At 38.5% G+C, this 27,315-nt stretch overlaps 2 protein-coding genes across 2 annotated transcripts in view; one reads left to right on the forward strand and one right to left on the reverse strand.

The window, feature by feature from the left end:
- Window positions 1–2,645, reverse strand: part of LOC114660879 (Golgi apparatus membrane protein TVP23 homolog A-like) — an 81,914-nt gene extending 79,269 nt beyond the window's left edge. The window contains exon 1 of the mRNA XM_051933355.1: window positions 2,394–2,645. The gene's annotated coding sequence lies outside the window, so the exon portion shown is untranslated. The remainder of the gene's footprint in view (window positions 1–2,393) is intronic.
- LOC127529731 (uncharacterized) overlaps window positions 1–27,315 on the forward strand; it is a 54,165-nt gene that overhangs the window by 16,950 nt on the left and 9,900 nt on the right. Inside the window, exon 3 of the mRNA XM_051934325.1 lies at window positions 21,550–21,684. Coding sequence (XP_051790285.1) covers window positions 21,550–21,684 — 135 coding nt within the window. The remainder of the gene's footprint in view (window positions 1–21,549; window positions 21,685–27,315) is intronic.

Raw genomic sequence — 27,315 nt, forward strand, 5'->3', positions numbered from 1 at the left:
TTACCATAGGTATGAAGGAGCAACAGTAGCATTTGTTTACACACTTCTGAATAATTTGTCGGCTAAAGGTATTTAGTGCTAATCTATCATAAGGAGGTTTTACAGCATTTTTTATAATGTCACGCAGTTTTGTCTTCATTCTTTCCCCCACTACGACCTCCAGAGGGCCAAGAGAGTGTTCTGTAAATGAAGCTGCCTTCTTAATCAATTTGTTGAATCGGTGGGCCTTGTTTCATGTGATGTTACTGGCCCAGCTCACTACAGCATACAAAATTACAATGGCTATCACAGAGTTATAGAACATGTAAAGGAAGTAACAACGTACATTAAGGAATGCAGTTTCTTAAGAAAAAGAGTCTGCTTTGCCCTTTCTTATAAGTTCTTCTGTGTTAATAGATAAGTCCAGATTGATGCGGATCCCCAAGTGCATGCAGTAATGCCCCACATCCACATCCACTCCCTGAATCATGGCTCTGTGTAGAGGTTCTTTGGTATGACGAATGTCACTAAACAATTATTATTTTTGCTGATGTTAATTTGCAGACAGTTCTCTTTGTAGTAAGAAACAAAGTTGTCCACCTGACTCCTATACTCTGTCCCAACCTGTCAATAAACCACATTAATGCAAAGTCATTGGAGAATTTCTGCAAGTGACATGATCAGGTATTATATTTAGAACCGAAAGGGTATGTGGTAAACAGAAAAGGTGACTGGATGGTTCCCTGTGGGACTCCAGTGTTACTTTCATCACTTCAGAGACAAAGTCCTTGTGCCTCATCAGCTGTGGTCTGCTGGACAGATAGCCCAAATTCCATGAATGAGAAATGAATAAGGAAGTGACCTTAGCCTATGACAATAATTAGTGTAATACCAACTAAAATAAAACACAGAACTTGATGCTGCTTGACACATTCAAACACATCTCATTAAGTGAAACTTGGGAGACTCTTAACCAGAAACTATCTCTTACAGTAAAATTGGCCGTGCAAATAAAACGGTACTTAATATCACACCACTTAAATGCAATTTAGGAATGATTGTGACAGGTTGTTTGGTTACAAATACTTGGAATTCATAGGTTACATGTAACATAACATAAAAAGTCAACATTTGTAAAACAGTTTATTCCACTTTAGGGTTGTGGGGGGTCACAGCCTATTCTGACAATGTAAGGCAGGAATCAGCCCTGGACAGAGCAGCTGGCCATCAAGGAGTTCATTCACATTGCATTACTGTTGGATTAATTGGTCAAATACTCTCTGTACGTAAAGTCTGAAGTTGCATTTTAAAGAGATAGATCGTACATTAGAAAAGAGCACAAAAGGGCAAATGCGTCAAGCAAAAGTGAATATAAAACGAGGAAAACATACGTAATGGAGTTTACAGCAACAGAAAGGTGTCAGTGAGTTATTTTTTCAGGGGAGTTCAATTCCCTTTTTAATTAGACGTATTATTTAATGCGACGTGCTATATATTAGAGGAGCAGCACCGGCGCACATCCAAGTGATGTATGTAATATTAAGGAAAGAAGAAAATTACATTTGGGGATTGTCCGTCAATCTGGCCAGTCATTTACGTTAAGCTATCAGCATCTTAGCTGCAATTCCCTTAGCGCTGTGCAGGACAATCTGACAGTAGGAGTTTATTTTTGTAAACTGTGTACGAAGTGGAAGTGCTCGCAAATCGGTCGTGGCGCAGCGATATCGAAAGTAACAGCGGTTGGTACCACCTTCTGAAGTGACGGTGATGCTGCCCGAAGTGGATGGACAGTTCGGTTTATTTTCTCCCAGGAGTAAACAGGACAGACTCACGGACAAGGCAGATGAAGATGTGAAGGGCAATTTGTTTAGAGTTTTGGTAAGTGTGACTTTTTCTCCTTCCTTATATCCTACCTGCGAGCTCGTTTTCGGTTATTATTTACTGTACTATCAAGTTAGAAAAAGCACTTAATTTCAGGTGCAATAAAGCAATGATCAAGGGCTGGCAATTATAAACGCGGCGATCGGCGGTTTAACGATTTCCTATAGATATTATAGTCTCCCGTTTGTTTCTTTTATGTAATTTCTTCATAACACATGCACAAATTATCAATATTATTTCATCCGCTTTATGGCACAATGGGGTCTGACATTACAAGTGTACTTCCGCATAACAAAACGTTGCTTGATTTATTGTTGATAAAATTTGCACAAAGTTAGCACAAAAAATATCAACAAAAGCTTCATGACAAAACAAAGAACATTTAAAAAAGAATATTAAAGCAAATAAGCGCCGTTTCTCGTGGGGTTTGAATACCTTTAATAACTTCATCACATCTCATTCTTAGACCCCCTTATTGTACCTAATCTCAAATCCCACCCTTCCCCATGAACATAACCCACACTGGTAGTCACATAAGGGGCAGTTTGGAGTCTTCTGTTAAGCTGACCTGCACGTTTTTGGGGAAGTAACTGGGGGAAAAAATCCTATGTAGATATGGGAGAACATCTGGGAGCGATGTTAATATTTAAAGGTGCTAAGAAAAAGCAGCTATGGTAGTAAATAGCCACACCCGCATATTAATGAAAGTGAAGCAGCCACTTTGAAAGGCTTTATTTACAAATACAGTATGTCATACTAGGCAAAATCAGGAAAGGTCTTTAGAATAAGGGACACTCACCTTTACTTATACATGAAGCGTTATCTCCTCAAACCAAAAACCTTGAAAACACTTCAAGGAAGACAGCAGAATGAATGAAAGATTAAACAGTACGAAAAGTGAAATCAAATGAAAGCAAAAGTAACATGTAAGGACCAGTGTTAGAAAGACATTGTCAACAGAAACTTTTTTTTATGAATAAACCACAAATTAGAAAGTCTGTCTTTGTCTGTGTCACTGCTGTAGGTATATCCTTATAGTATTTTAAAACATTTTCTTCGGGCTATACAGTATTTAAAGTTTTAATTGAGTTATAATTTAACCAGTAACCATTATAATCATTAATATGTGAAGTTGATTATATTTTCTCTTAAATACTTTTTCTTGTGGGTTGGTGTAATGGTAGTGAGGTACCAGGTACTTGAGCACAATTCCTGTCCTGGTCTCTTATTGTGCAACTTCAGCATTCTCTCAGTGTGTCCTGTCATACTTTATGTAGAGAATGTGCAGACTTTATAAATGGCGACCAGTCCTTCCTATAAAAGAGAAATGCTGTATACATAGAAGCAGGCTGTTTTCATTGAAAATACCTTTGGGTTTACAAGCCAAGTGCTTAGACAGAAGTGTGCAAGCCACTTCATCTGCACGATCAAGGAGATTTGTGGAAGGATAGCAGTAATTCAATAAGAGAATGGCACCTGAGTTCAGTTGCTGCAGTGCTTATCAAGACTGCCAGAGTAAGTTAATCCCCTGGACCAAGACAAGTGCACTACAAAGAATTCTTTGTAGGATATTTAGGATGATATGGAGATGGGTTAAAGTGAGGAATATTGACAAGGTGTTTGGTTCACCAAAGAGAGAACTTCCAAGAATGCTGAACTGCTTAGGATAATCGTGTTGGTCATTGTTAAAAAGAAGGGACTCTTCAGCATTGTTGCCCACCATTTGATAGAGTACATCCCAAAAAAAATTAAATTGACACCTCAGTCTTCATTTGTGGCATATCTTAGGCATCAAGCATGCTGGAGTGGTCAAGCTCCTGCTCAGAAAGACATGATAAAAGAAAGGAGACCTGACTGTACTGTGGTTGGACATCATTAAATCCTATGGATTGATAATCCATGAGATGGTGGACAGGGCACTAAACAGATGACAAACAACAGAAAATAACCTCATTTTGGATTATTACAATAATTTCAGTTTGAGAGTCACCTCAGGGATGATTGGATGAATGGCATTGATTAGAGAAAGTAATAATCACTGGCTGTAACGTTTCAATATTTTCCCTCTTGCATTAGCTATGCACATGACAGTTACAGTAAATATGCAAACGATGAGTGTAGAGGCACTCTAAACAATTCTGGCTCCTGACAAACCCCAATTTAAAGGTGACATGGCTGTGACAACAACATTGACTCTCAATTGCATAGGGATATTTTAGGGCTTAAAGAACAACATCATTAGCTACGCATGAATGTGCTTCAAGCCGAAAATTCACGCATCTGGTGCTTGTAAGATGGAAAGTGACTGACAAGCTCAGGTTCATCCAGTGAGGAGTCCTGATCCCAACATTCATAAACCTGTGAAAAGTCCTGGGAAAGTTTTTAACTTCTCCTTGAAGTTACAGCATCTATCCAGGCAGCTGGTCAGGAGTTAGAAGAATGCTTTTTTAGACATGGACAAGTCAGGACTGCTGAGTAACTTCAAGGGATGGATCTACAAGTATAATATTCTCCCACAGACCACCATTTCAAGTCAATGAAGTTCTGTCCACTATTTGAGTGTTTTGAGGAAGAACAGCTACTATATATCTGTAGGACAAAACCAAAGCAGGTGAAATTTGGTGTTATTGGCACTGTCCATAGAATTGGATCAAATCCTGTCTGTGTTTAAGAGTATAAGCCTGAAAGGGTGTGCAGTGTTAAAATGTATTAGTTCATGTCTTGTACAAGCAACAGCAGAAGAAGAATGTATCCTTTGAAGTGTAATTGCCTTCATTGCCTGAGATTGCTAAATAAAAATCTTCTTCCCAATAGAGTTGTAGTAAACTTTAAGGCAGCGTTTCTCAACCTTTAAGTATTTGCGACCCAAGTTTTCATAACAGTTTTAATCGCGTCCCCCTAATGTTTTTTTTTGAAACCCTAATAAAATTTATTCCTATGTTTTTTGCTGCCGATACACCGCTACAAGTTTAAAATTTCCCTACGAATAGCGAAATTACGGCACATATGGTAACATTTGCACCCCATTTTTTGTTAGGGGGTCATGCCCCACAGTTTGAGAACCGCTGCTTTAAGGTAAGCTATTTAGATGTGGTCTAGAAATTGTTCTTTTCTTTGTATGGTTGTTTCAGTAACAGTGAGTCTACATTAATTAAAAGTAGTAATTTAGGAATGGTCAAGTGATGAGATTCAATAGCGAATTGAGTTTGTTGACGACCACAGCAGAAACATACCAGTAATGCTCTGTGAAGATAATTCATGTTAAGGTTTTCATAATGACCTCAGAATTACAAAGAACTGTACCAAGTAAACTAAAAACATAATATAAAACATTGAGTCATGACCATAATTGCCAGTAACGTTTGCGCAGCTTTTATAATTAGTGATGAGTTAAATAGGCACAATATTGATTCTCATTTAGTTTCTCAAAACTGACACTAAAATAAGCTGCACAGGCAATTTCACAATTGTGAGACATAAACTCACTAAAAAGATTTTTTTGGGGGTGAAAAAGAATACTGCTCCTTCTGACCTTGTTTGTACTTCCATGTTTACCTGTGTTCTTTAAAACAGCTGTGATGTGCTAGTAATTGTTAGCACAACAGAACATTCTATTTAGGCCTCAAGTTCACATCGCTGCAGAAGAAAGCAGTGCATTTTTTTAAAAATGTGATGTGCTGCATATGTTCCACATGAAGACGCACCAAACCCACCATTACACCTACTACTGTGTTTTCACCAAAGGAAAACTCGCTAAATGGAAAGTTGCCCCCACCCCATCACCTATCACCCACATTATCCAGATTGAGGTTATGCACACTTTATGCTCCGTTGACCTCTGAATTTAATTTTTGTGTCCGATGCATGTTCAGTATTGTCATCATTATTGGCAAAGTGGGCATCGTAATACTTAATACCAGAACAATCACATCAAATGGTTGCTGACTCAGAAAAATCTCTTCATGTGACAGGAAAGGAATCAATTGAGAGGCAGATGCATAGCAAATTAATGCTTTAAAATGCTTTCAGATAGGAGCTAAACGTGTCAACAGAATGAATTTCACTGAAAGTGAAGTGCTATTTGTTTCACAATTTTTTTTAAAGTAAACCAGTGTGTCTCTGCAAATTCAGTTCTCTGTGAGTCATTTCTTTCATCACTAACATGTCAAAAGCTAAAGTCATATGTCCCTTGCCACTGTATCACTGCTAAATTGGGTATTGTTGCTGAACCAAGTGTTTGTAGGACGGGTTCAAGAGCTAATAAAACTTAGTATGATACTCTGTAGCAAATAACAAACTCTCCAGCTCATTTCAGCTCCCTCAATTACATTATCTGGTCCAAGTTAACATTGACAGGCCAATATACAGTATGGACATCAATCAATTTCCAACCTGAATCTTGCAGCTAAAATATGTCTTTTATGCGGTTCCATTCCAAGTTTAAAGCATTTTGAATTAATTTGACTGATCTGATTGAAATCATTCCAGTGTTCACTTTAGTATCTTCCTGCTTGAGAATCTGCAGTTTACATGAAAAGAGTACTTGTGACAAATTCAGTACATATGTCACCAAGTGTAGGACCAACTTCAGAAAATATTAGCAATAATTAGTAAAAAGTAAAGCTCTTTTGTATTCATCAAGATTTGAAGTCTTCCATAGAAGTAATACTTTGTGGTGTGTTAGTGTTAAAGTCGTAAAGAACATTTACAAGAATTTATATACCTCATTATGCATTCACTTTGCAATCGTAAACTGAATAAGCAGGTTGGAAGATGGATGAACAGATGAATTGTTTATGTTGGTGGTTGAAGCCTGAGAGCTCCCAGAAGCTGACGGTGATTTCTTAACCCATTTCCGCAGTCTGTGTTTTGCACATTTTTTTATTATAACCTGTTGAGTTTTAATTAATGGTTAGTTACTGTATTTCTGTGTGCTTTAACAAATCTGTGTCTTTCTGTATACTAATTCTGTATTTAGTTACTGCGGTGGGTTGGCGCCCTGCACGAGACTGGTTCCTGCCTTGCATCCTGTGCTGGCTGGGACTGGCGCCAGCAGACCCCCGTGACCCTGTGTTCAGATTCGGCGGGTTGGAAAGTGGATGGATGGATGTATTTAGTTATTTGTAAAATGTACACTTTTGTTTTAATTGAGAATTGGTCACAGCACTCGCTGCCTGCGGTCAGTGAAGAGTGCTATACAAAAATGAAAGTGACCTGGATTTTCTTATTTGGTGACCTTAATTTAGCATGGTATGAGTTAGCGTACTTCTTTCAGTATGTACGGTTTCTGAATGAGTAATTGTGAATTTATTTCTGTTTTATTCACCATGTTTTTGACATAGACTGCAGTTAGCTTTGCCCAAATAATACACAGATGAATTAATCTTACTATTCAGTTTCAAATGTCTCTTTAGGTGTCTCATCAACTGGGAAAGGATTGACACCATCTTAATAGTAGAAGAACATTTTTTCTTTTATACTTTATGCTAATATAGAAGCCTAATTGCTAAAGAAAAGCAGTTCATGGATTAGATGTATAAATTAATCAGAAACAGAGAAATACATATTTCCAAATTATGATTTTAGGATTTGAAACGCCACTACTACTACTTTATCAAACAGCGCCTCTACAGTATCACTGTGAATTATTTTTATGTTTGGAGCCCATGTTAATTTGCTTGCTTTCAAGTTCCTAATAGTTTCTACACAATATGTTCCCTTTTTCACCTTCTTCTGCTGGAAACCCCCTTGCACTTGTGCAATTGTTTTTATATTAATATAAATTTTGTTTGTATTCCTTGTATTCTTTTCATATTAACACATCTACAATACATTTGTGTTGTACTTGACTTTCTAATGGCTTTATGTTAAAATTAAAGATACACAGTAAATTTAAAACAAGTGTAATAAAGTTGTAATGCAAAGGACTTAATAACGGGAAGCCAGAATGGCATGTTTATTTAGTTTCTCTTTATTGTTTGCAAGATTTTGAGGCCATATAAATCCTGCAGAACGCCTGAGTCTAGCGATGTATGCTTTTGACGTATGTTGTGTACTTTAGCATGCATTGAAATGATATAATTATATGCAACATGCACTGCAAGTGGCTGATGTGTTGAAACTGTAAACCACAAAGTTAACAATTAAATCCCTATCACTAATTCTAAGTACTCCAGTTGTAAAAGTATATAAATCATTTTGCTATACACTTGATTTGTAATTTAGTGTACACAGACGCCAAATAAATATTCAGTTCCCTTTAGCAAGAAGCAGGTGCACCTGGTTGTGATGGTCTAATTCACATGAAAGCCAGCATGCAGAGCATGTGACACAAGAGCAAGAAACCATTCCAAAAGAAGAACAAAAAGGATGATTTATTTGGGCAATAGAAGTGAACTAATTGTATTTCAAATGCTGCAAGTAGCCTTGGATAAAAATGACAGCCAAGTAATAATAATAATTAATGTAGTCTTTGTGCAACTGTTACATGGAGCAATGGTCAGTTGAGGGTTTGGAGCTGACTGTAGTTAACATTGCACGACATTTAGTGAAGACAGGTCTGTGTACATGACTGACAGAGAGAAGATTTCTTTTTGGTTGGTAGGCATTGTGCATTTGGAAAGTTGCACAAGAGAAGCCTGAATGAAAGGTTATACAATGGTTGATAGGATTCTACATTAATATTCCACATGACAGGCATTGACAGCACTGCATACTGACTACCCAGCCTAGACATAAAGGTTTGTGTTTTTGTGTGTGCAGAATTTGAAGAATCTTTCTTCAATATGTTATCTCACAGCTCAGTGTTTGTTGATTCTTTCCTGGGGTGCCTCTGGTCCCTTACTACAATAGTCAGTTGTCCTTTTCTGCAGAGCCAGTACTATGATCTACAGGTTGTCTTTAAAACTCAAAACAAAACTAGGCCTCAAGGCTCAGGTGAAGCCTAGCAGCAAACTCAACTTTACTCCAAAGTCAAGAAGCAGGTAAATTGTCTCCACAGGCCCAACAGCAAAGGGGGACAAGACTTTTAAACTCAAAACTTAAAAAGATGTCTGAAAAGGGAGAGAAAAACCATAAAACAACTGCCCTAAAATAACAAAAACAAGGTTTCTTGACAACTGTATAGTGTATATTGATAACATTTACTACCAAAACATTTAAATTAAAAACAACTAAATAGAAAAAGCTGCCTCTAAAAATGACCGGTCCAGAAAGCAAAGAATTAATACCTTAGATGAAAGCAGGTAGTCTTTTCATCAGAGAAAAATAAAAATAAAATCCAAATCCAATAATCAAGTCAAAGCTGAACAACAAAAGTAGAATTAATGCCACAACACTTAAGTTTTTGCCAAACATATATATGAGGTGAGACACAAAAACAACAGGACTGGGCTTGGGGCTTTCCTGGAAAATCGTCAGGAGGTTGGCCAGACGTGAATCATAGAACTATATCCCCTCCTACACGCCCTCTCAAACCGCCGACCGGCTAGGTATATCCTGAGAATGGCCCAGTCAGTATTTGCACAACAATCGCTACATGAGTTGCCACGTCAATGTCAGGTGAAAAAAGTGAACAGCGTGACAAGGCAAGACAATGCTCCCGCGCACAATGCTTTTTCCCCAAAGCAGTTTTTGAGTGACAAAAACATTCCTGTCCTCGATCATCCTCCCTATTCGCCCAGTTTAGCTCCCTGTGATTTTTACTTGTTTCTGAAAATTAAAAGTGACCTGAAGGGAACACATTTTTCTTCAATAGATAAAGTGAAGACAGAAACGGCAAGCCTGTTGAAGAGCCTCAAGCAAGAAGACTTCCAGCACTGTTTCAATCAATGGAAGATGCGAATGGAGCGTTGTAGAGATCGGGAGGAGGAGTATATAGAAGGTGACAATGTTTAGGATGCTGTAATTCATCAATACATATTTTTCTTTTTTACCAATCCGGTTATTTTTGTGTCTCATCTCGTAGGCCAGGAGGTGGTTCCACAGCTGCAGCATCAGAGGGCCAACCCCCTTAGGATAGAATGCAATGATCTGTAGAGAAGGGCAAGGTCTAGGATTGATTTCTGAGCAAGCCCTGATCATGAAATGTAACTGATTTCGAGGCTTGATAGACATTTTAGCTAGGTGGGGACAAGGGAAGCTGAATTCGTTGTAACACCTACTGCTTACACTCAGCCCTTCTCTCCTGGTGGTAGTCTTGGCAGTAGCACAGCAGTTTTAACTGTACAGCGCCTCTGTTTTTGAACTGCATTACAGGTGTTATGGAGGACAAAGCTCGTCGACTGTGTTTCATTGCTTAGCAGCACGCTGGCACCAATTGCTTCACAGGGGTCTCCAATTCCCCAAACCCCTTGATTATTGATCGCGTGTCATTTCCTCATGTTTGTTGGAAACATCAACCCATATACTGTATCATCAATTGAATGTCTAAGCTTCACGGCAAACACATTTACAAGGTTACTGAAATTTGTAAAGCTAAATTTTTAATTTATATGTAAAATAGGGGGCTCCGCCCCCTGCTCGCTTCGCTCGCCAACCCCTGGTGTTGTGAATTTACAAAGAGCGTGATGTATGAATGAGATATAGCATAGTGTGAAGGTGTAGATGACGCATATAGGAAGCAAATAAAGTTGTCCATGTCCAAAAACGGGCTCAGAGAGGTAGATGCTAATTTTGTCTATGGTTTGTCCTTGTGATTTGTTGATGGTCATGGTCAAGGCAGGTCTAATGGGGAACTGTCGCCGTTTAAGTGTAAAAGGTAATTCCAGGTCAGAAGTTGTAAGGTAATTGTAGGAATTAGAACAGTATTGTTAGCATGTGATTCTGTAAGAAGTTTTGCTTTAATAACATTGTGTGGCACGGTGTTGACGACTAAACGTGTACCATTGCATAAACCTTGTTTAGTGTTAAGGTTTCTTAATAGCATGATTATTGTTCCATTTTTAAGGCTAAGATTGTGTTGTGGTAATCCGGCTGGGTTAATAGTGTTCAAATATTGTAAGGGGAAATTAAGATGGTCATTGTCGTCATCAGAGTCAACTTTGTCAGAGCTTAGAAAGAGCTGTGCCACTCCAGGAAGTAATGAAATGACCTGGTTACTAATGTGATCAACATTAATATTTTTTGGACAGAATATAGTCCGTTGTGTTAAAAGGGGCATTTGGTCTAATGAGATTGTTGTTCCAAATATCTCCGTAACTCTTTTGAAAGCAATGCCAATTGTCTGCGTATTTTAAGGTGGACTGAAGAATAGCCGAGCGCATGACATGTGAAACAATAGCTAAGCACTGTGTAAAATCTCCTCCTAATAAAAGTACCTTTCCTCCAAAGGGAATGGCCGGATGTCCCTGCGTCCATCCGGTTTACCATTCTCGGTTAGTAATATGGATGTTATGCACTGAGTTAAAAGCTTATTCTTTTAACTTCAATATGTTCACCTGCAGTAGTGTATGTTGTTCATAAATGAGAAATTTGACTTCTTCACCTTCAAATGTGATATTCATTTTGTATGGGGTGTGAAGATAAATCAAGCATTTTCTAGGGGTGTGGTGGATCGAAAAGGTTGGGAACCACTGGTTTAAATAAATACTCTACCCAAAAATAATATTCTCCATGTTGCCAGTAGTAATGACCATAAAAAAATGTTTAACTCATGTTTTCTTGCAAAGAGGAGGATGCAAAATTCTTGATACTATGGCAGGGGTGTTGAACTCTGGGCCTGGAGGGTCGCAGTGGCTGCAGGTTTTCATTCTCTCCCTTTTCCTAATTACTGACCAGTTTTCACTGCTAATTAACTCCTTTTCCCTTCATTTTAATAGCCCTATTTTTAAGGATTCAATCCTCTAAATTTATTCCTTTATTTATTAAATGACAGCCAAACAGAAATGAGATGTGAAACCAGCCAACCGATGACTAGCTAAACTGGGGTTTCAAACTCTAACCAATTTTACTCCACCAATCTCTTAATGACAAGCCAATTCTTGCTGTTAATTAAACTTGTTATTTAATTCTATGGCTTGTTGGCGTTATCATTCTGCCACAGCAGACATTTCCAAAACTGTTGATTTTTCTGTTTTTTCTAAGAACAGCGTCAAAATGTTTTGGTGAAGCTGAGAGATCAACCTTACGGAGACCATCACCTTTCTTTATTTTCAGATATTGTGTGATGGGCACAGGTTAGCTAATGATGTGGCAGCTTGTTTTGTGCCTCACTATTGCTTGGCTGCTAATGAAGAAAAAAGAGACAACTAAGGGGTTTCAGTCAAGTTGATTAAAACTAAGGCAAAACAAGTTAATTAGCAGCAAAAACTGGTCAGTAATGAAGAAAATGGTTAGAATGAAAACCACTGCAGCCCTTGAGGACCAGAGTTCGACACCCGTGTACTAGGGGCTTCAATGGAGACCCAGTCTGAACAACAGAAAACAGTATCAAAACAACCATGAAAAAAAAATCTCAAATTATTAATGGTGCAAATGTCAGGCATCCAGTCATATCCTCACAACATTACAAGCACATGTGTTTTGGTTAAAATTTGATAAATAAAACAAAGCAAGAAAATGTTTTTTTGTGTAAGAGAAAGAAGCATTTTCAAATGGGATTGAGCTTTTGATGGCAGACCAAGCTGACCCCAGCATGTTCACAAGGAGAAATCCCCTCCCTGCCCTCCAGGAGGTGCTGTCTTGGAACACGTTTAGCCTAAGAAGCACCTCTGGGGGGTCTTTTCTGCACACTGCTATCTGGCAATTCAATGCTTCCACCTGATATACTCACTTTTTTTTGATTAATTGATTGATTTATTGATTGATTGACTGATTGATTGGCTGTATTATTTGTCTGGTGAGTCTGTATTCTTGATTTTTATGTTTCTGCTGCTGTATACATCTGAATTTCCCCTTGGGATGAATAAAGTTCTGTGGTGGGTTGGCACCCTGCCTGGGATTGGTTCCTGCCTTGTGCCCGGTGTTGGCTGGGATTGGCTCCAGCAGACCCCCGTGACCCTGTGTTTGGATTCAGCGGGTTGGAAAATGGATGGATGGATGGATGAATAAAGTTTATCTAATGTAATCTAATATAATTATTTGAGAAATTAACTGGTGGATATGGGTGACATACTGCATGATGTCATAATTTAAAATGTTTAACTTAAATTGTAAAATGACTGAAAAGTAAAGAATGAATATTAATCAAATAAAATCCTAACAATCTACAGTCTATATCCACATATAAGAAATTTTAATTTAGAGTGTATGATTTGTCAGATAAATATCAGTAATAATAATGTTGCTGTTTTAATGTGGCTTTGGCCAAAAGCTATAGGTTAGGTTACTTGAGACCCTTTTATCAATCTGTATTTTATCTAGCAGTATTAATAGCCTGCACCACCGCATTGTGCTGTTATCGACAAAAAAGCTCACAATGCAGTAATAAACATACTGTATAAACTGAGCAGTAATTTAAAAAGCAAACATGCAAAATGTGGCAACAACAGATACAAGAAGCAGCTTAAAAGTGTATCCAACAAATTTTAAGCCATTGTGTTTTAAAAAGAATTATACAAATTAAGCACAACTACAAAGTACTGTAAAGCTTCAGAGAAGGGTATAATGCAAAAGTGAAAGGCAGGGGCTTTATTTGTGTTAACAGAGACAGGGCCGTCTTAACAGCATTATAGGCCCCCAGGCAAAGCAGTGCACTGGGGTCCCTACCTACACAACCACTCAGCAAATCACAACATACATAGATTAGCACGGGGTCCCTATGCTTGTGGGGCCCCCGGGCAACTGCCCAATGTGCCAATGTGTTAAGATGGCCCTGATCATGGGTTTAGTGCCCATTGTAATGGATGTCACATCGAAAGTGGGAGTTTCACTCTTGGGGTTACACACAAGTCGTACATAGATGTCAGATGGAAGATTGGGACGGGTCCCTCTTTGGATTTCACCCTGGGGGGGTCATTAACATCAGGGGCTGGACACCAATGACCAGGGGCATCATCCCAGGAAGCCATCCCTCCTCAGCCCAGTAGTGATAGGAAATGTATTAATACAGAATAAACTGATGAATTCTGAGTTGAGGTTCAAGAAGCAAAGACAGTAATACTTCAGTGTAGACATAGGACTGCTTGAACCTGCAAAGACAGGACAACAATTAAAAAACGAAATAAAACAAGTGGATTTTCAGTAAGGATTTGAATGCTGAGACTGATGGAATCTCATAAACAAAAATAACAACAGAGTTCTCTAGAGTAAGAGCTATGAAGTTGAATACATACATATTTGTTAAAAGTTAATGTATGAAATGGATTTTTGGAATAATAACAAGGTCAATATTAAAAGATATATTTTAATATCAACTGTCTAAAAGGTTTATTTGGTGTGAACAGCACAAGAAGTCTGGAGTCTTGAAATACATAGCTTTATGAGCCAGCATCATTTGGAAGACAATTTTAAATTAACCAAAGTCAGTGTACTGTAAATGAGGTACCTATGGGCTAACGTGCTCACAGAGGTTTGTTTGGGGCCAGATTCTAGCAGCAGATTATTTAAACTATTGTTAGAAACAGAACAGTGAAAAATCATATATAACATCCTGTTCTTCCTGGGAGAAGCTCCAGTTTCCCTGTGACCCAGCTCAGGATTAAGCAGGCTTGAAAATGGTATGGTATGGTGTGTACTGTAAATTTATACATATATGTACTGTATGTACAGTGCCCTCCATAATGTTTTGGACAAAGACACATTTTTCTTTGATTTACCACTCTGCTCCATAGTTTAAAATTACAAATCAAATAATCAAAACGAGATTAAAATACACATTGTAAACTTTCATTTAAGGGTATTTGCATACTTTTTGCTCACATCACGTGGAAATTACAGTACACTCTTTTTTTTTTTACATGGTCCCCAGTTTTAGGGCACCATAATGTTTGGGATGTAGCAATATCAGGTCTATTAAAGCAGTCATATTTAGCACTTTGTTGTGTATCCCTTGCATTCAATGACTGCTTCAAGTCTCAATTCATAGACATTACCAGGTGCTGAGAATCTTCTCTTGTGATATTCTGCCAAGCCTCTAATGCAGTCATCTTCACTTCCTGCTTGTTTCGGGGGCTTGCCCCCTTAAGTTCTCTCTTCAGCATTTGGAAGGCCTGCTCAATTGCATTTATATCGGGTGAGTTGCTTGCCCATTCAAGTTTTTTCCATTTTTTACCTTTGAAAGAGTCCTGTGTTGCTTTAGTAGTATGTTTAGGATTGTTACCTTGTTGTAGGATGAAAGTTCGTCCAATGAATTTGGAGACATGTACTGGAACTTGAGCAGATAAGATGTTTCTGTACACCTCAGAATTCATCATGCGACTGCCATCAGTGGTTCTATCATCAATGAAGAGAAGTGTGCCAATGCCTCTGGCAGCTGTACATGCTCAAGCCATAACACCCCCTACACCATGTGTAACTGGTGAGGTGGTATGCTTTGGATCTTGAGCAGTTTCTTTTCGCCTACGCAGTTGCTCTTACTCTTTTAAGTTCTATTTCACAAACTGTAATCTGGCCTTCCTGTTTTTGTGGCTAACTAGTGGTTTGCAGATTGTAGGGTGGCTTCTGTATTTCTACTCATGAAGTCTTCTGCGGATAGTCATCTCTGACACATCCACATCTGCCTCTTGATCTGTCTAACAGGTGTATATATATATATATATATATATATATATATATATATATATATATATATATATACAGTATACTGTATATCAATTGCATGGGGATGCTCAATCAATCAAGACACAATCTTGTGTAACAGGGCTTCTGTTAAATTAGCAGGAAGCTATTAATGAATACTATAGTATCAGAAAGAGTCACGTAGTTTACATAATCATCCAGACCAGATTCCAGAGGTAACACTCAACTGAAGCATCAGTCTTTGATTTAAGAAAATTCACCTCTCACATGGCTCCTACTAATGCCTTCTCACCTCTTTTTTGGGTAGGGACCCCATTAACTTTAATACCCTTAGTTGGCTGATAGATGTCCTCCTCTTGCAGATGCCAGAATCAAACCAACAAATGCAGACTTATCCTATCTTTAATGTTGGCCAATTTAAGGTGACCAGAAGTTATTTCAGCATTGGGACTGATTGCACCAGGATGGGCCAGTTCTCCACTCCTTCCAGCTTCCCTCATGAGTAGGGACTTTTTTTTTTGGCCCTTCTGTTGCCGCAGAAAATTCGGGCTCTCTCAAGATAAGATAGGAGAAGAACATGCACTGAGTAAACAGGAACTCTTAGTCTGGTGATCTGGTGCTCTCAGTTCATTAGAAGATGGAATGAACTGTGAGCATGCATTTCATATACATATGTAAATGAAACACAGAAGCAGGTCCCTGCTGTTCTATTCCTGTAACTTAATGTGGGAGTGCCATGCAGGATGTACTGACATCCCAACCAGGATGGGAGCTGAAATGGAAGAACAGGGATGGACTGAATTCCCAACCAGGATGGGAGAGAGGCCTGTGCAGAAGGAAAGAGGGTGTCTGCTTCCCACGGGTGTGTTTTCCCTCATTACACACAGTGGCAGCATCCCACTGGTTGAACACCCATATGAATACCCACTGGGCAGGCTGGAAATTGCAGTCCCATGGAACAACCCTGGATTCTAGGGTGCTGCCAGGGGGAGATGCAGGGGATCGTTATATTCTTTTTGAAGAGCTTCCACCAGACCTGAAAGTACTTCCAGTGTGCAATGCTATGGCACCAAAAGTACTTCTGGGTCCAGCATTAAAGATGCTGGGTTTCCTGCATGAGTGGTCAGAGCCAGGAGGAGATGGATGAGACTACTTGGGAGATGTGGAAGGAGAAGTAAAAAATATTACCTGATAAAGAAGAAACTGGAACCCTGTCGAGGTATTGTTTTGAATGAACACCTTATATTTGAACCCAGGGCATGTGTTGTGTAGTTGTGTCTTGGGGTTTGGGGCGTTGTTATGCTCCCTGGTGGTCACAAATGTTAAGGAGGCATCAAGAACATAGACTAAACAATATTACATCAGGAATGGTTCCTTACAGTAAAACTGTTCTGGTGTCCGCAATGTACTGTATCTCTATAATGACCTTGATAACAATATTGGAATATTGGAAGAAGTTGATTTTTTAACTGATTTCCCCATAACTGTAGACTACACTATTCATACAAGATGTACAGTATATCAATAAAGCAATGACAAGCTTTATTAAAATGAGCACATGGGGGATACGGTAGAGAAAGCGAAACTCTTACAGTTGAGTTTAAACCTTTCATTGCTTGGGATTATAGCAACTCTAGAAGCGTTCGCATTGCATCATGTTAAGCAGGTGTCAGGCTACGCCTAGCAGCACACAATCTTGATACAACCAAATAGATATTCACAAAAGAAGGGGGTCGCAATTGTCTGGATAAACTTGGAAATTGTAAAGGATATACTGCATAAGGAATGCTGCATTATCTATTTTTTGAAGTGCGTATAAACAAAATTAACTTTCTGGCGCAGTCGCTTATTTTCCGTACTCGGGTACTGCGATATCGAAAGTGACAGTAAACAGGTCCACAGTGTGAAGGGGCTGCGATGTCGCACGCGGCGGACTGGCAATAAAGCGCGCGCTTAGTGTGCAGGGATCAGCAGCCTCACCTGCGCGCTGGAGAAGCGGCAGACGAAGGAGGACGGAGAAGGGAAGAGCGTCCTGCTCTGAGCTGGGGAGCATTAAGACCAAGGTTTGAGGATTATTGATTAACTTTAATGCCTGCATCTGTTGTTCTATCCAGTTGTTATAGTTTCACTGTTATAAAAGAATCGTGCATGTGTCCATTTCATGTAAAACAAAACAAACAAACAAACAAAAAAAACTACTACCTGGCTGGACTGACGCTATATAGCAGTCGGTGTAATGATTGGTATATGGGTGGGCTTTTCGGAACTTTCACATCACACGATAGAAAGTTATTGTATTATTTTTTTTTTTCTTACTATTTATGCAAACAGACATTATCAATCATTGTTTGCAATCACCTTGTTTGGCTTTTGAAGTCATTTCCGTATAAATCCGCATTTTTAATCTCCTGCTTGTAAATGTCTACGCGTATAATAACACCGTTCCAGATTAAAGAGCTAAACCTTGGCGTGAAAAAGTAATGCAGTAACACAGCTCGGTCTACTGGAGTTACCTGGCTTTAAGGCGACCACGATTGATAGTGAATTGACAAATACTGTACTACCACTTTTGAAAGTTATCAAAGAAAGCAGCTGCGGGTTTAATAAGCTCAGATCTCTTACAGCAATTGCTTGTTTTATTACTGCGAATTTTGTTTTTTTAAATTCATGCATACTCTGATTATTTGATATTAAAAGTGAAAGTAAAGTGCGATACATTTGCTAGAGGCTAGAAAATCCCCGCTTTTTCCCAAGGATACCATACGTCATGCCTGGGAATTACTTTTGGATAAACAAAGGCGCCTTATACTAACACAACTGCTCCCAAGTATGACTACAGCCCCGCTTAATTTATATAGCACCTTTTACAGATACATTTAAAGAACCTTTAGTACCAGGGTGTTGTACCGTGTTAGCCATTATGAATGTAGTGAGAAGTGAAGCCAAATGGCACCTTTATTGGCTAACTAAAAAGATCATAATATGCAAGCTTTCGAGGCAACTCGGGCCCCTTTACAAATAATATTGTGACGTGTCTTGCCACTGTATGGGCTGCACGGAGTGGGAGCAGTGTTGGGGTGGAGTCTTAGGGGAACACACTTTGTAAGGGCTCAGGGCACCTCCCTAGAGAGAGAGAGAGAGCTGAGTGACAGGGATCAGGGTTAATTAACGGTGCGTGGAGAAAAGGGGAGGGGGTGGTCGAAAGTGGTAGTTGTTACTGGAACGAGAGGAAGACTGCGGTTTGATAAGGGAGCGAACAGTTATAGAGCAGACAAGGGGTAGGTAGGACGAAGGCGATTTTTGTTATTTTGGAGGTGTCCCCGTGACCAAGACAACGGGCGGCGGAAGGGCACTGTTTTATATCGCGGCATATCCAATAAAAAGCCAGCCGGCGTTTGGAAGACTCTCCCAGACGAGCGGCTCCTCAGTGTGTTTTATACGACGGGACGTCACAGTATATTAGATATAAAAACAACACAGAGCGACAAAATGATATTAATTCGAAATCAAAACCAAATCCAGCAGAATGTCAGTCTTCGAACAGCTATTGTTCTTATTAACCCACGACTTGTTTCAAACCTGTCTTTACCAGACACAATGCTCCTTTAACCTTGTTCTCGTTCTACTTTTAAAGTGTATACAACATCAAAACTGAACGCATTTTGAACTGATGACAATACACATGGTGTAGGCGTTTAAGAGGACCAGTTGCGAGTTTCGGTTAGGTTCTCCCGTGTGGTTGTCACGATTGTGTTGATAATGCACTGGGAACCACCTGTGTTCAATACCTGGCACTGACACTATCTGTAAAGAGTTTATCTGCTCTGCTTTCTCTGTATTTTCTCCGAATTCCCCGATTAAAACCACATCCCAAAGATGACTTCATTGCGGAAGGTGTGGACTGGTGTAATGTGGGCGGAAATGCCTAGACTGTGGTGCCAATAGGTTGTCCTTCACTGTCCGTCAGACAGTTTTAGAACCTTGATAAAAAGACACAAAGTAGCTGTTATGAAATGTATTCATATTGTAACCTCTGCTTGGCCGTTGTATCGATTTCACATCCAAATACTATATCTAAGCTTATAAAAATAAAGGAATAATTGCATTGTGTAGTTACGTATCCCAAATCGGAAGCGAGCCTCCTTGGAACGGATACTAAGTTTGCAAACTTCAACAAGATGAGAATGTGCTCTCCAATCTAATTGTATAGTAGTGCCCACCGTGCAATTACCACAGCACCGCCCCATGGCAGAGAACACGCCCTAATTTTGAATGTACCACTCCCGTTTAACGAATGCACGGGAGTTAAAGCGACTTGGGATCGTGATGAGCTGGGGTCGACTGATTCATTAGGAAAAATTGATTCTGGGAATGGACGGATGAGTCTTTTAAATACGACCAAAGTTAATGTGTACATTTACTGTACTAACTTAATCAAAATGTAATTTGGGAAAATTTTCATGCCGAATTTGATACCCTCTCAAAACCTGCACTGGTCTTTTATTCATTTATTATGTAAAACATATGGGGGCTGCAGTGAGGGGGGATTATTAAAGGATTTAGACCACAATTTCTGTTTGATTCACTTGTTTTTATGTTCATAAAATGTACGTGCTATGAAATATGCTCTTTTTTCATCCATTCTTACTATGGACCACCGATGCAAAACACGTATTTAATTATGTTATAAAAGGTTCATTTTTTAAAAACTAACATTTCATATGTACGACTTCTTCACTCTCCAACATTAGAAACGCAATGTAAATCTGTATATTCTTAAAATAGACTTACAAGAGATAGCTGTTACTTTACATTTCCTTCTCAAATGTATTTTTAAAAGACATGTAATACACCTACTGTGAGTGGTAGGTTTGTTAGGTATGTGCACCAATGTGTAGATAATAATTTTTAAATAGCTAGGTTGATAGATTGTTTGAGATAGTGATAGCCTGCTGTTATCTATCTATCTATCTATCTATCTATCTATCTATCTATCTATCTATCTATCTATCTATCTATCTATCTATCTATCTATCTATCTATCTATCTATCTATCTATCTATCTATCTATCTATCTATCTATCATATATATTGTAGCAATCATTGTAAATAAGAAAAGAAGGACACAGCTGACTAGGCTTCTCCAAGTTTATTGTTCTGTTAAATGATAGAGGACCAGGAGACAAAATTTGTGGTGAATTTGATATAGGGAGGTTAAAGCAGTTTTTTTAGCCACAAACCAAAACTAAAACCATGAAAGAAAGTCAAATAAAATGAAGAAAAATTTAATAAATGGGAATAACAGAGATCTTTTGTCAAAACTGAGCTGTGATCAAAAATTCAGAGTCATAAACCAGAGCAAGGATTTGAAACCAGGAAATAATCAAAAAGAAAGTCTTTGAAGAACAATTCAAGGGTTTAACCATGAAACTCAAAAAAAAATGGCTGCTCTTGCTGACCTTTAAAACCTTGACCTAATCTAATCTAACAAGCTCCATACAGTGAATAACTATTGAATGAATGGTAACAGATTTCTGATATGCCAGTATCTCGTAATTTTAAAAGGACATCAAACAGTAACACAGGCAAGATTTGTTTTCTTAATCTGTTAGTGTCCTGTAGGCTACCATAGCATTCAAGATTTTAGATATTATTCTACATATTAGGACGTTTTTCAAAGCACAAGAAAATAACTTAATATACAAAGAACCTGTCCCAGAATGAAATGGTGCTTGGTCAAGCAATGGAGCTATGAGGTACCACAAAACCCAGTAAAGAACCATAAAGTGCCATTGAAGAACCAGTATTTTTAATATGATGTCAATATTATGATGCTTTTGATTGGCCAATTTCCAGTTAAACGTGAAAATGTTCAGGATTAAGTACTTAATTGACAACTGATGAAGATATATAGTGTTTAGTGCCAGTGTCTGAGAATCAGCTGTAAATTTACATTACTTTAAAAAAAAAAAAAAGCTTATTTCTCTGCTAACAAGACTATTTTTTTTAAAGGTTGTGGAGACCAGACTTCCAACATGGAGTTTACATATCCGATAGAAAACATCTGTCAGAGTTTAGATTTCTTTGGAATGCAGGATATTTCAGATGGCTGTATTCTGGATTATGATGAATATCACATTTGGACAGGTAGGTGGTTTTACATTGAATTTTCCTTTAATTAAATAAAGAATGTAACACTCCTAACACCACCCATAAATTCTTAGCTGAGGACCCTTTTGCTGTGATGCCCAAAAAAATGAAGACTGTTATGTACAGTACATATTTCCCAGTTTTGCACATTGTTCAGGAGTGATTTGTCCCCATTCTTCCTGACAGATGTTGTAGAGATTCTCTAAGGCAGTGGGATGGAGCTTCTGGACAGCAGTTCTCAAATAGTGCCACAGATTCTCAATAGGGTTAAGATCAGGGCTTTGACTTGGCCATTCCAAAACCTTCACCTTTCTGTTTTTGAGCCATTCCAGTGCCACTTTGGCCTTATGCTTGGGGTCATCGTCATGTTGAAAAGACAAATCTTCTCCCGAGCTGTAGGTTCATAGCAGACTGGAACTTCTCCTATAGTATTATGCAGGATTTGTGTCCTTCCATTGTCCCTTCAACTCTGACAAGATTCCCAGTCCCAGCACATGAAGAGCAGGATGCTGCCACTACCATATTTCACCGTAGGTGTGCTGTTTCTTGAGGCAAGGGCACTGTTAGTTTGACGCCACACATATCTCTTTAATGTCTGGCCACAGAATTCTATTTTGGTCTTATCTGACCATAAAACTTCCTCCCACATCTTAACTGGGCCTTTCTCATGCTTTGTAGCAAATGTCATATGTGGAGCTTCTTCAGGAATGGCTTCTTTCTTGCTACTCTCCCACAGAGGCCATTTTTTTATAAAGAATTCTTGAAATTGTGGACCCCTGCACTTTCGCTCCAGTTTCAGCCAATGAGGTTTGCAGACTTCAGAGTAGCCACACTCACCAGTCAACGTCTTGCTCCGATGTTTAGTTATGGGGGTTGTCCTGTTCTAGTAAGAGTTTGGGTGCTGTGATGGACTCTTCGATATTTTTTTGGAGCCATTTCCTGCCTTGTGCATTACAAGGAGTCTCTTTCTCAGATCAGCAGAATTCTCCTTTGTCATCATTTTTGCAGTGATTGTCCAACAAAGACTATGGCCCTTACAAAGAGGACTTTTTATATCCAGAGAGATGTAAAGGACTCACAAGTAGTACCTGATGATGTTTAATTATCACTGTCACCTTTGTGTTGTTTGTGATTCATTTATTGTTTCTTCATCAGTTAAATATCTACAGAAGATGCTTTATTTTGACTTTGGAAATGTATTGTTACAGCATAAGAGTTCACATAAAAATACTGAATGGATAAATATGTATGCAAATCTTCTGTCATGCCGTGACAGAATGGTACGGTGACTTTCAAAGGGATTGAACACTTTTGCACACCACTGTATAACTAAATGTCTCTGATATTAGAAATGTGCATTTCACTTAGCTGCAGTTGACTGGTGTGCTTAGACACCATGTGAGAAAGTAGAGATGTTCTAGATAGAAAGATGGATAGAAGAAAAAAGATAGAGACAAGTGAAAAATAAGGCAGAGGAGTTGAAAGATCAGCAGAACCAGTTTAACTATGAAGAGAAATAAAATTTAGCAGCATCAGTTTCAGAAGAAATTTTACAGGAGTACTTTGTAGTTCCAGATAACTGGTAATGTGTGGAGAAGGTGGAACTTCTTTGCATGTTTAAATATACACAGGTAGCTTGAAGTTAAGACTTTATTACTCGCTACAGTACTGTACTACAAGAATACAGACATTGTCCCGTTTAATTCCCTATTGACAATTCAATTCCGACACATTTACTTGGCTCACATTTGTATCATAAAATCGTTAGAAAAAAACTTTATGATCAGTCTGTTGAATATTAACAGCACAATGGTCTGATTGTGAACTATGGCCAATTGATTAATTAGTATCTGGTAATTATTAATTAGTATCTGTCATTTATACAATTTTGCATTTATTAGAACAGATCTGCCAAAACCAAGCTGAGTAAATACAGTGGTATCTTGAAATACGAGTGCCCCAACTTCCGAATTTTTTGAGATACAAGCCGTCACTAGGTCGATTTTTTGCCTTGAGTTACGAGCCAAAATTCGAAATACAAGCCATCAAAGAGCTTGTCGCCGCACATTCCGAGGAACTGATGATGGAGGAGTTGACGGAACTACAGACGCGGCAACATACGGAGGTTCTGCAGGAGATCGGTATCGCGGAGGAGACAGAGGCGGAGGAGGTTACCTCATAAAGTGAGATAAAGGAAGTGTTTGCATTGTGGGAAAAAGTTTCGAACTGTAAAGAAAAGAAACACCCTGAAAAAGTTACAGCTGATCGTGTAGCGGCACTATTTAATGACACTTGCCTAACACTTGACTTTATTGAAAAGAAACACCTTGAAAAAGTTACAACTGATCGTGCAGCGGCACTATTTAATGACACTTGCCTAACGCTTGACTTTATTGAAAAGAAACACCCTGAAAAAGTTACAACTGATCGTGTAGTGGCACTATTTAATGACACTTGCCTAACACTTGACTTTATTGAAAAAAAACACCCTGAAAAAGTTACAACTGATCGTGCAGCGGCACTATTTAATGACACTTGCCTAACACTTGACTTTATTGAAAAGAAACACCCTGAAAAAGTTACAACTGATCGTGCAGCGACGCTATTTAATGACACTTGCCTAACACTTGACTTTATTGAAAAGAAACACCCTGAAAAAGTTACAACTGATCGTGCAGCGGCACTATTTAATGACACTTGCTTAACACTTGACTTTATTGAAAAGAAACCCTAAAAAATTGCAACTGATCATACAGTGGTGCTAGTTAATGACACTTGCCTAACACTTGACTTTATTGAAAAGAAACATCCTGAAAAAATTGCAACTGATCATGCGGCAGTGCTATTTAATGACACTTGCCTAACGCTTGACTTTATTGAAAAGAAACCCTGAAAAAGTTACTGATTGTGCAGCGGCGCTATTTAATGACACTTGCCTAACTCATTTCAGAAACATTCTAAAGGGGAGGACTAAACAAAGCTCCTTGGATAGGTTTCTATTGAAACGCTTTTGAGAATGAAAGTGAGCAAAGCATGGCAAAAAAGAAAAAAAACTAGTGAAGAAGAAAATTAAGTTAAGCAAAAGTGAAAGAAAAAAACATTACAACACGCTAATCGGCTTCGCCAACAACTGTTTATTTCTTGAGATTCTCTTTTATGTATTAGGTTTTATTTTGTTTGTATACAATATTTGTTCATTATAAATACATTTTTCTTATGTTGAAAACATTTAACAAAAAATTGGGGTGTTTTTTTGGGGGCTGGAACGAATTAATCTCATTTCAATTAATTTCAATGGGGAAAATTGATTTGAGATACGAGCATTTTGACTTACGAGCTCGGTCACGGAATGATCTAAACTCGTATCTCAAGGTACCTCTGTATAGTACTGAACTTTTAAAACAATAGCGTATGCATGTGTATTTTGTATAAGGCCACAATGAATTTCATATTCCCATGAGAGCAGAAGTTTGTAAAAAGTCATCAGTTATTCCAAACACTCAATAATAAGCAGAAAATAGCCACTGATATATAGAATGGATGCAATTAAAGAAATAAATTGGTACTTACTGTGGCTCTTAAGTGGGGAATTTTGCCTGTTCTTCATTTTAATGACTTAGAATATTATGGAGCATGGAGACTAACTTTTCTCTATCATTGTGACTAAATTTCACTACCAGTCACAGGATTAATTAGTCTGTACGAGCTTTAGTACTAGCCATTGACTGCATCCTGTATTAGTTCGGAAAAGAAGAGGGAAGCAGTGAAACAGCACGTCGCATTACCACGTCTCAATGCTTGGACCTTAATTCTTTGAGTCTGAATGTTCTTTTTCTGTGCTTTTATTTGTGTCTTCCCTCAATCCAAGGTCTGTTGCATTAGGTTGATGGGTCACTCTGAATTGTGAGTGAGCTCAGTATTATGTCTGCTGGTTGATTCCTATCTTTTGATCTAACTATATGAAGGAAAATGTAGGAAATCATTATTATCATAATTTAAATTACATTTATTCTGATGAGGGTTGCAATACCAACAACAAAATTTATTTATATAGCGCATTTTCATACAACAGTGTAGCTCAAGTTGACAAAGAGAAAGTTACAACAAAAGAAAAACAATTCAGATTAGGTAATAATATTAAAGAATAAGTAGCAACAAAACAAACTAAGGTCAGATGGCCAAGAGGACAGAAAAAATAAAACAATTTAGACTGTAGAAAAAAACAATCAACATCTGCAGGGGTCCCAAGGCCAAAAGACCGCCCAAGCTCCACTGGGCATTCTACCTAACATCAGTTTTCCTAAATCAGCCCTGTTTGTTTTAATGCTTCACATGATAGGATTTGATGAGGTTGATCTCGTGGACAGCTGAGACACCTGCCTTCATTCCATCATCTCAGGGGACTGCATGGTGCTTTCATCAGCTGGTGGTGGCATAGATCTCTACCACAGAAGAACCGGAAAAGAGACATTAATACAGATTTTGCATCCCTGAAGAGTATGATTCTATACCCATACGGTCTATTAGGAATACAACTGAAATGTAGCTACAAAAAAGCCATATTAAAATAATGGGTTTTTAGCAGTTTTTAAAAAATGTTCCACAGTATTAGCCTGGTGAATTTCAGTTGGTAAAGTGTTCCAGATTTTAGGCGTATAACAGCAAAAGGCCACCTCACCACTTCTTTAAGCTTGGCTCTTGGAATTATAAGCAGGCCATCATTAGAAGATCTAATGTTACGACTTAGAGGGTAGGGGGACAGGCATTCCAAAAGATAGAACAGAGCAAGATTATTTAACACATTATACACCATTAGTAGTATTTTAAAGTAATTTCTGAATGACACAGGTAACTAGTGTGGTGAGATGTGCTCACATTTGCTGCATTCTGAATTAATTACAGCTGATTGATGTCTTTCTTAGGTAATCCTGTTAGGAGTGCAGTACAATAATATAGTCGACTGAAAACAAAAGTGTGAATTAATTTTTGAGGATCTTGTAAAGTTATTAGAGGTCTAACTTTAGCTATATACCTTAAGTGAAAAAATGCAGTCCTTGTAATCTGGTTAATGTGTGATTTAAAGTTTAGGTTAGTTTACCTCTAAATTCTTTACCACCACCTTGATTTTTAAACCTAAGGGATTGAGTTAATTTTTGATGTCTCTACTATATGCATGTTTGCCAATCAGTAAGATTTCAGTTTTTTCCTTATGTAGTCTGAGAAAGTTACTACTCATTCATTCAGAAATACTGCTAAGACATTGGATCAGAGAGCCAACAGCATCAGAGTAATCAGGCGCCATCAAGAAAAACAGCTGTGTGTCAATCTGACCTAATGGAAGATTGCAGAATGAAAAGATCAGTGGACCCAGAATAGATCCTTGCGGTACACCATATCACGGTGGCGCAGTGGGTAGCGCTGCTGCCTCGCAGTTGGGAGATCTGGGGACCTGGATTCGATTCCCGGGTCCTCCCTGCGTGGAGTTTGCATGTTCTCCTCGTGTCTGCGTGGGTTTCCTCCGGGCGCTCCGGTTTCCTCCCACAGTCCAAAGACATGCAGGTTAGGTGGATTGGAGATTCTAAATTGGCCCTAGTGTGTGCTTGGTGTGTGGGTGTGTTTGTGTGTGTC

This window comes from Erpetoichthys calabaricus, chromosome 11 (genome assembly GCF_900747795.2).
Source record: "Erpetoichthys calabaricus chromosome 11, fErpCal1.3, whole genome shotgun sequence".
In the NCBI taxonomy this organism is placed as follows: domain Eukaryota; kingdom Metazoa; phylum Chordata; class Cladistia; order Polypteriformes; family Polypteridae; genus Erpetoichthys; species Erpetoichthys calabaricus.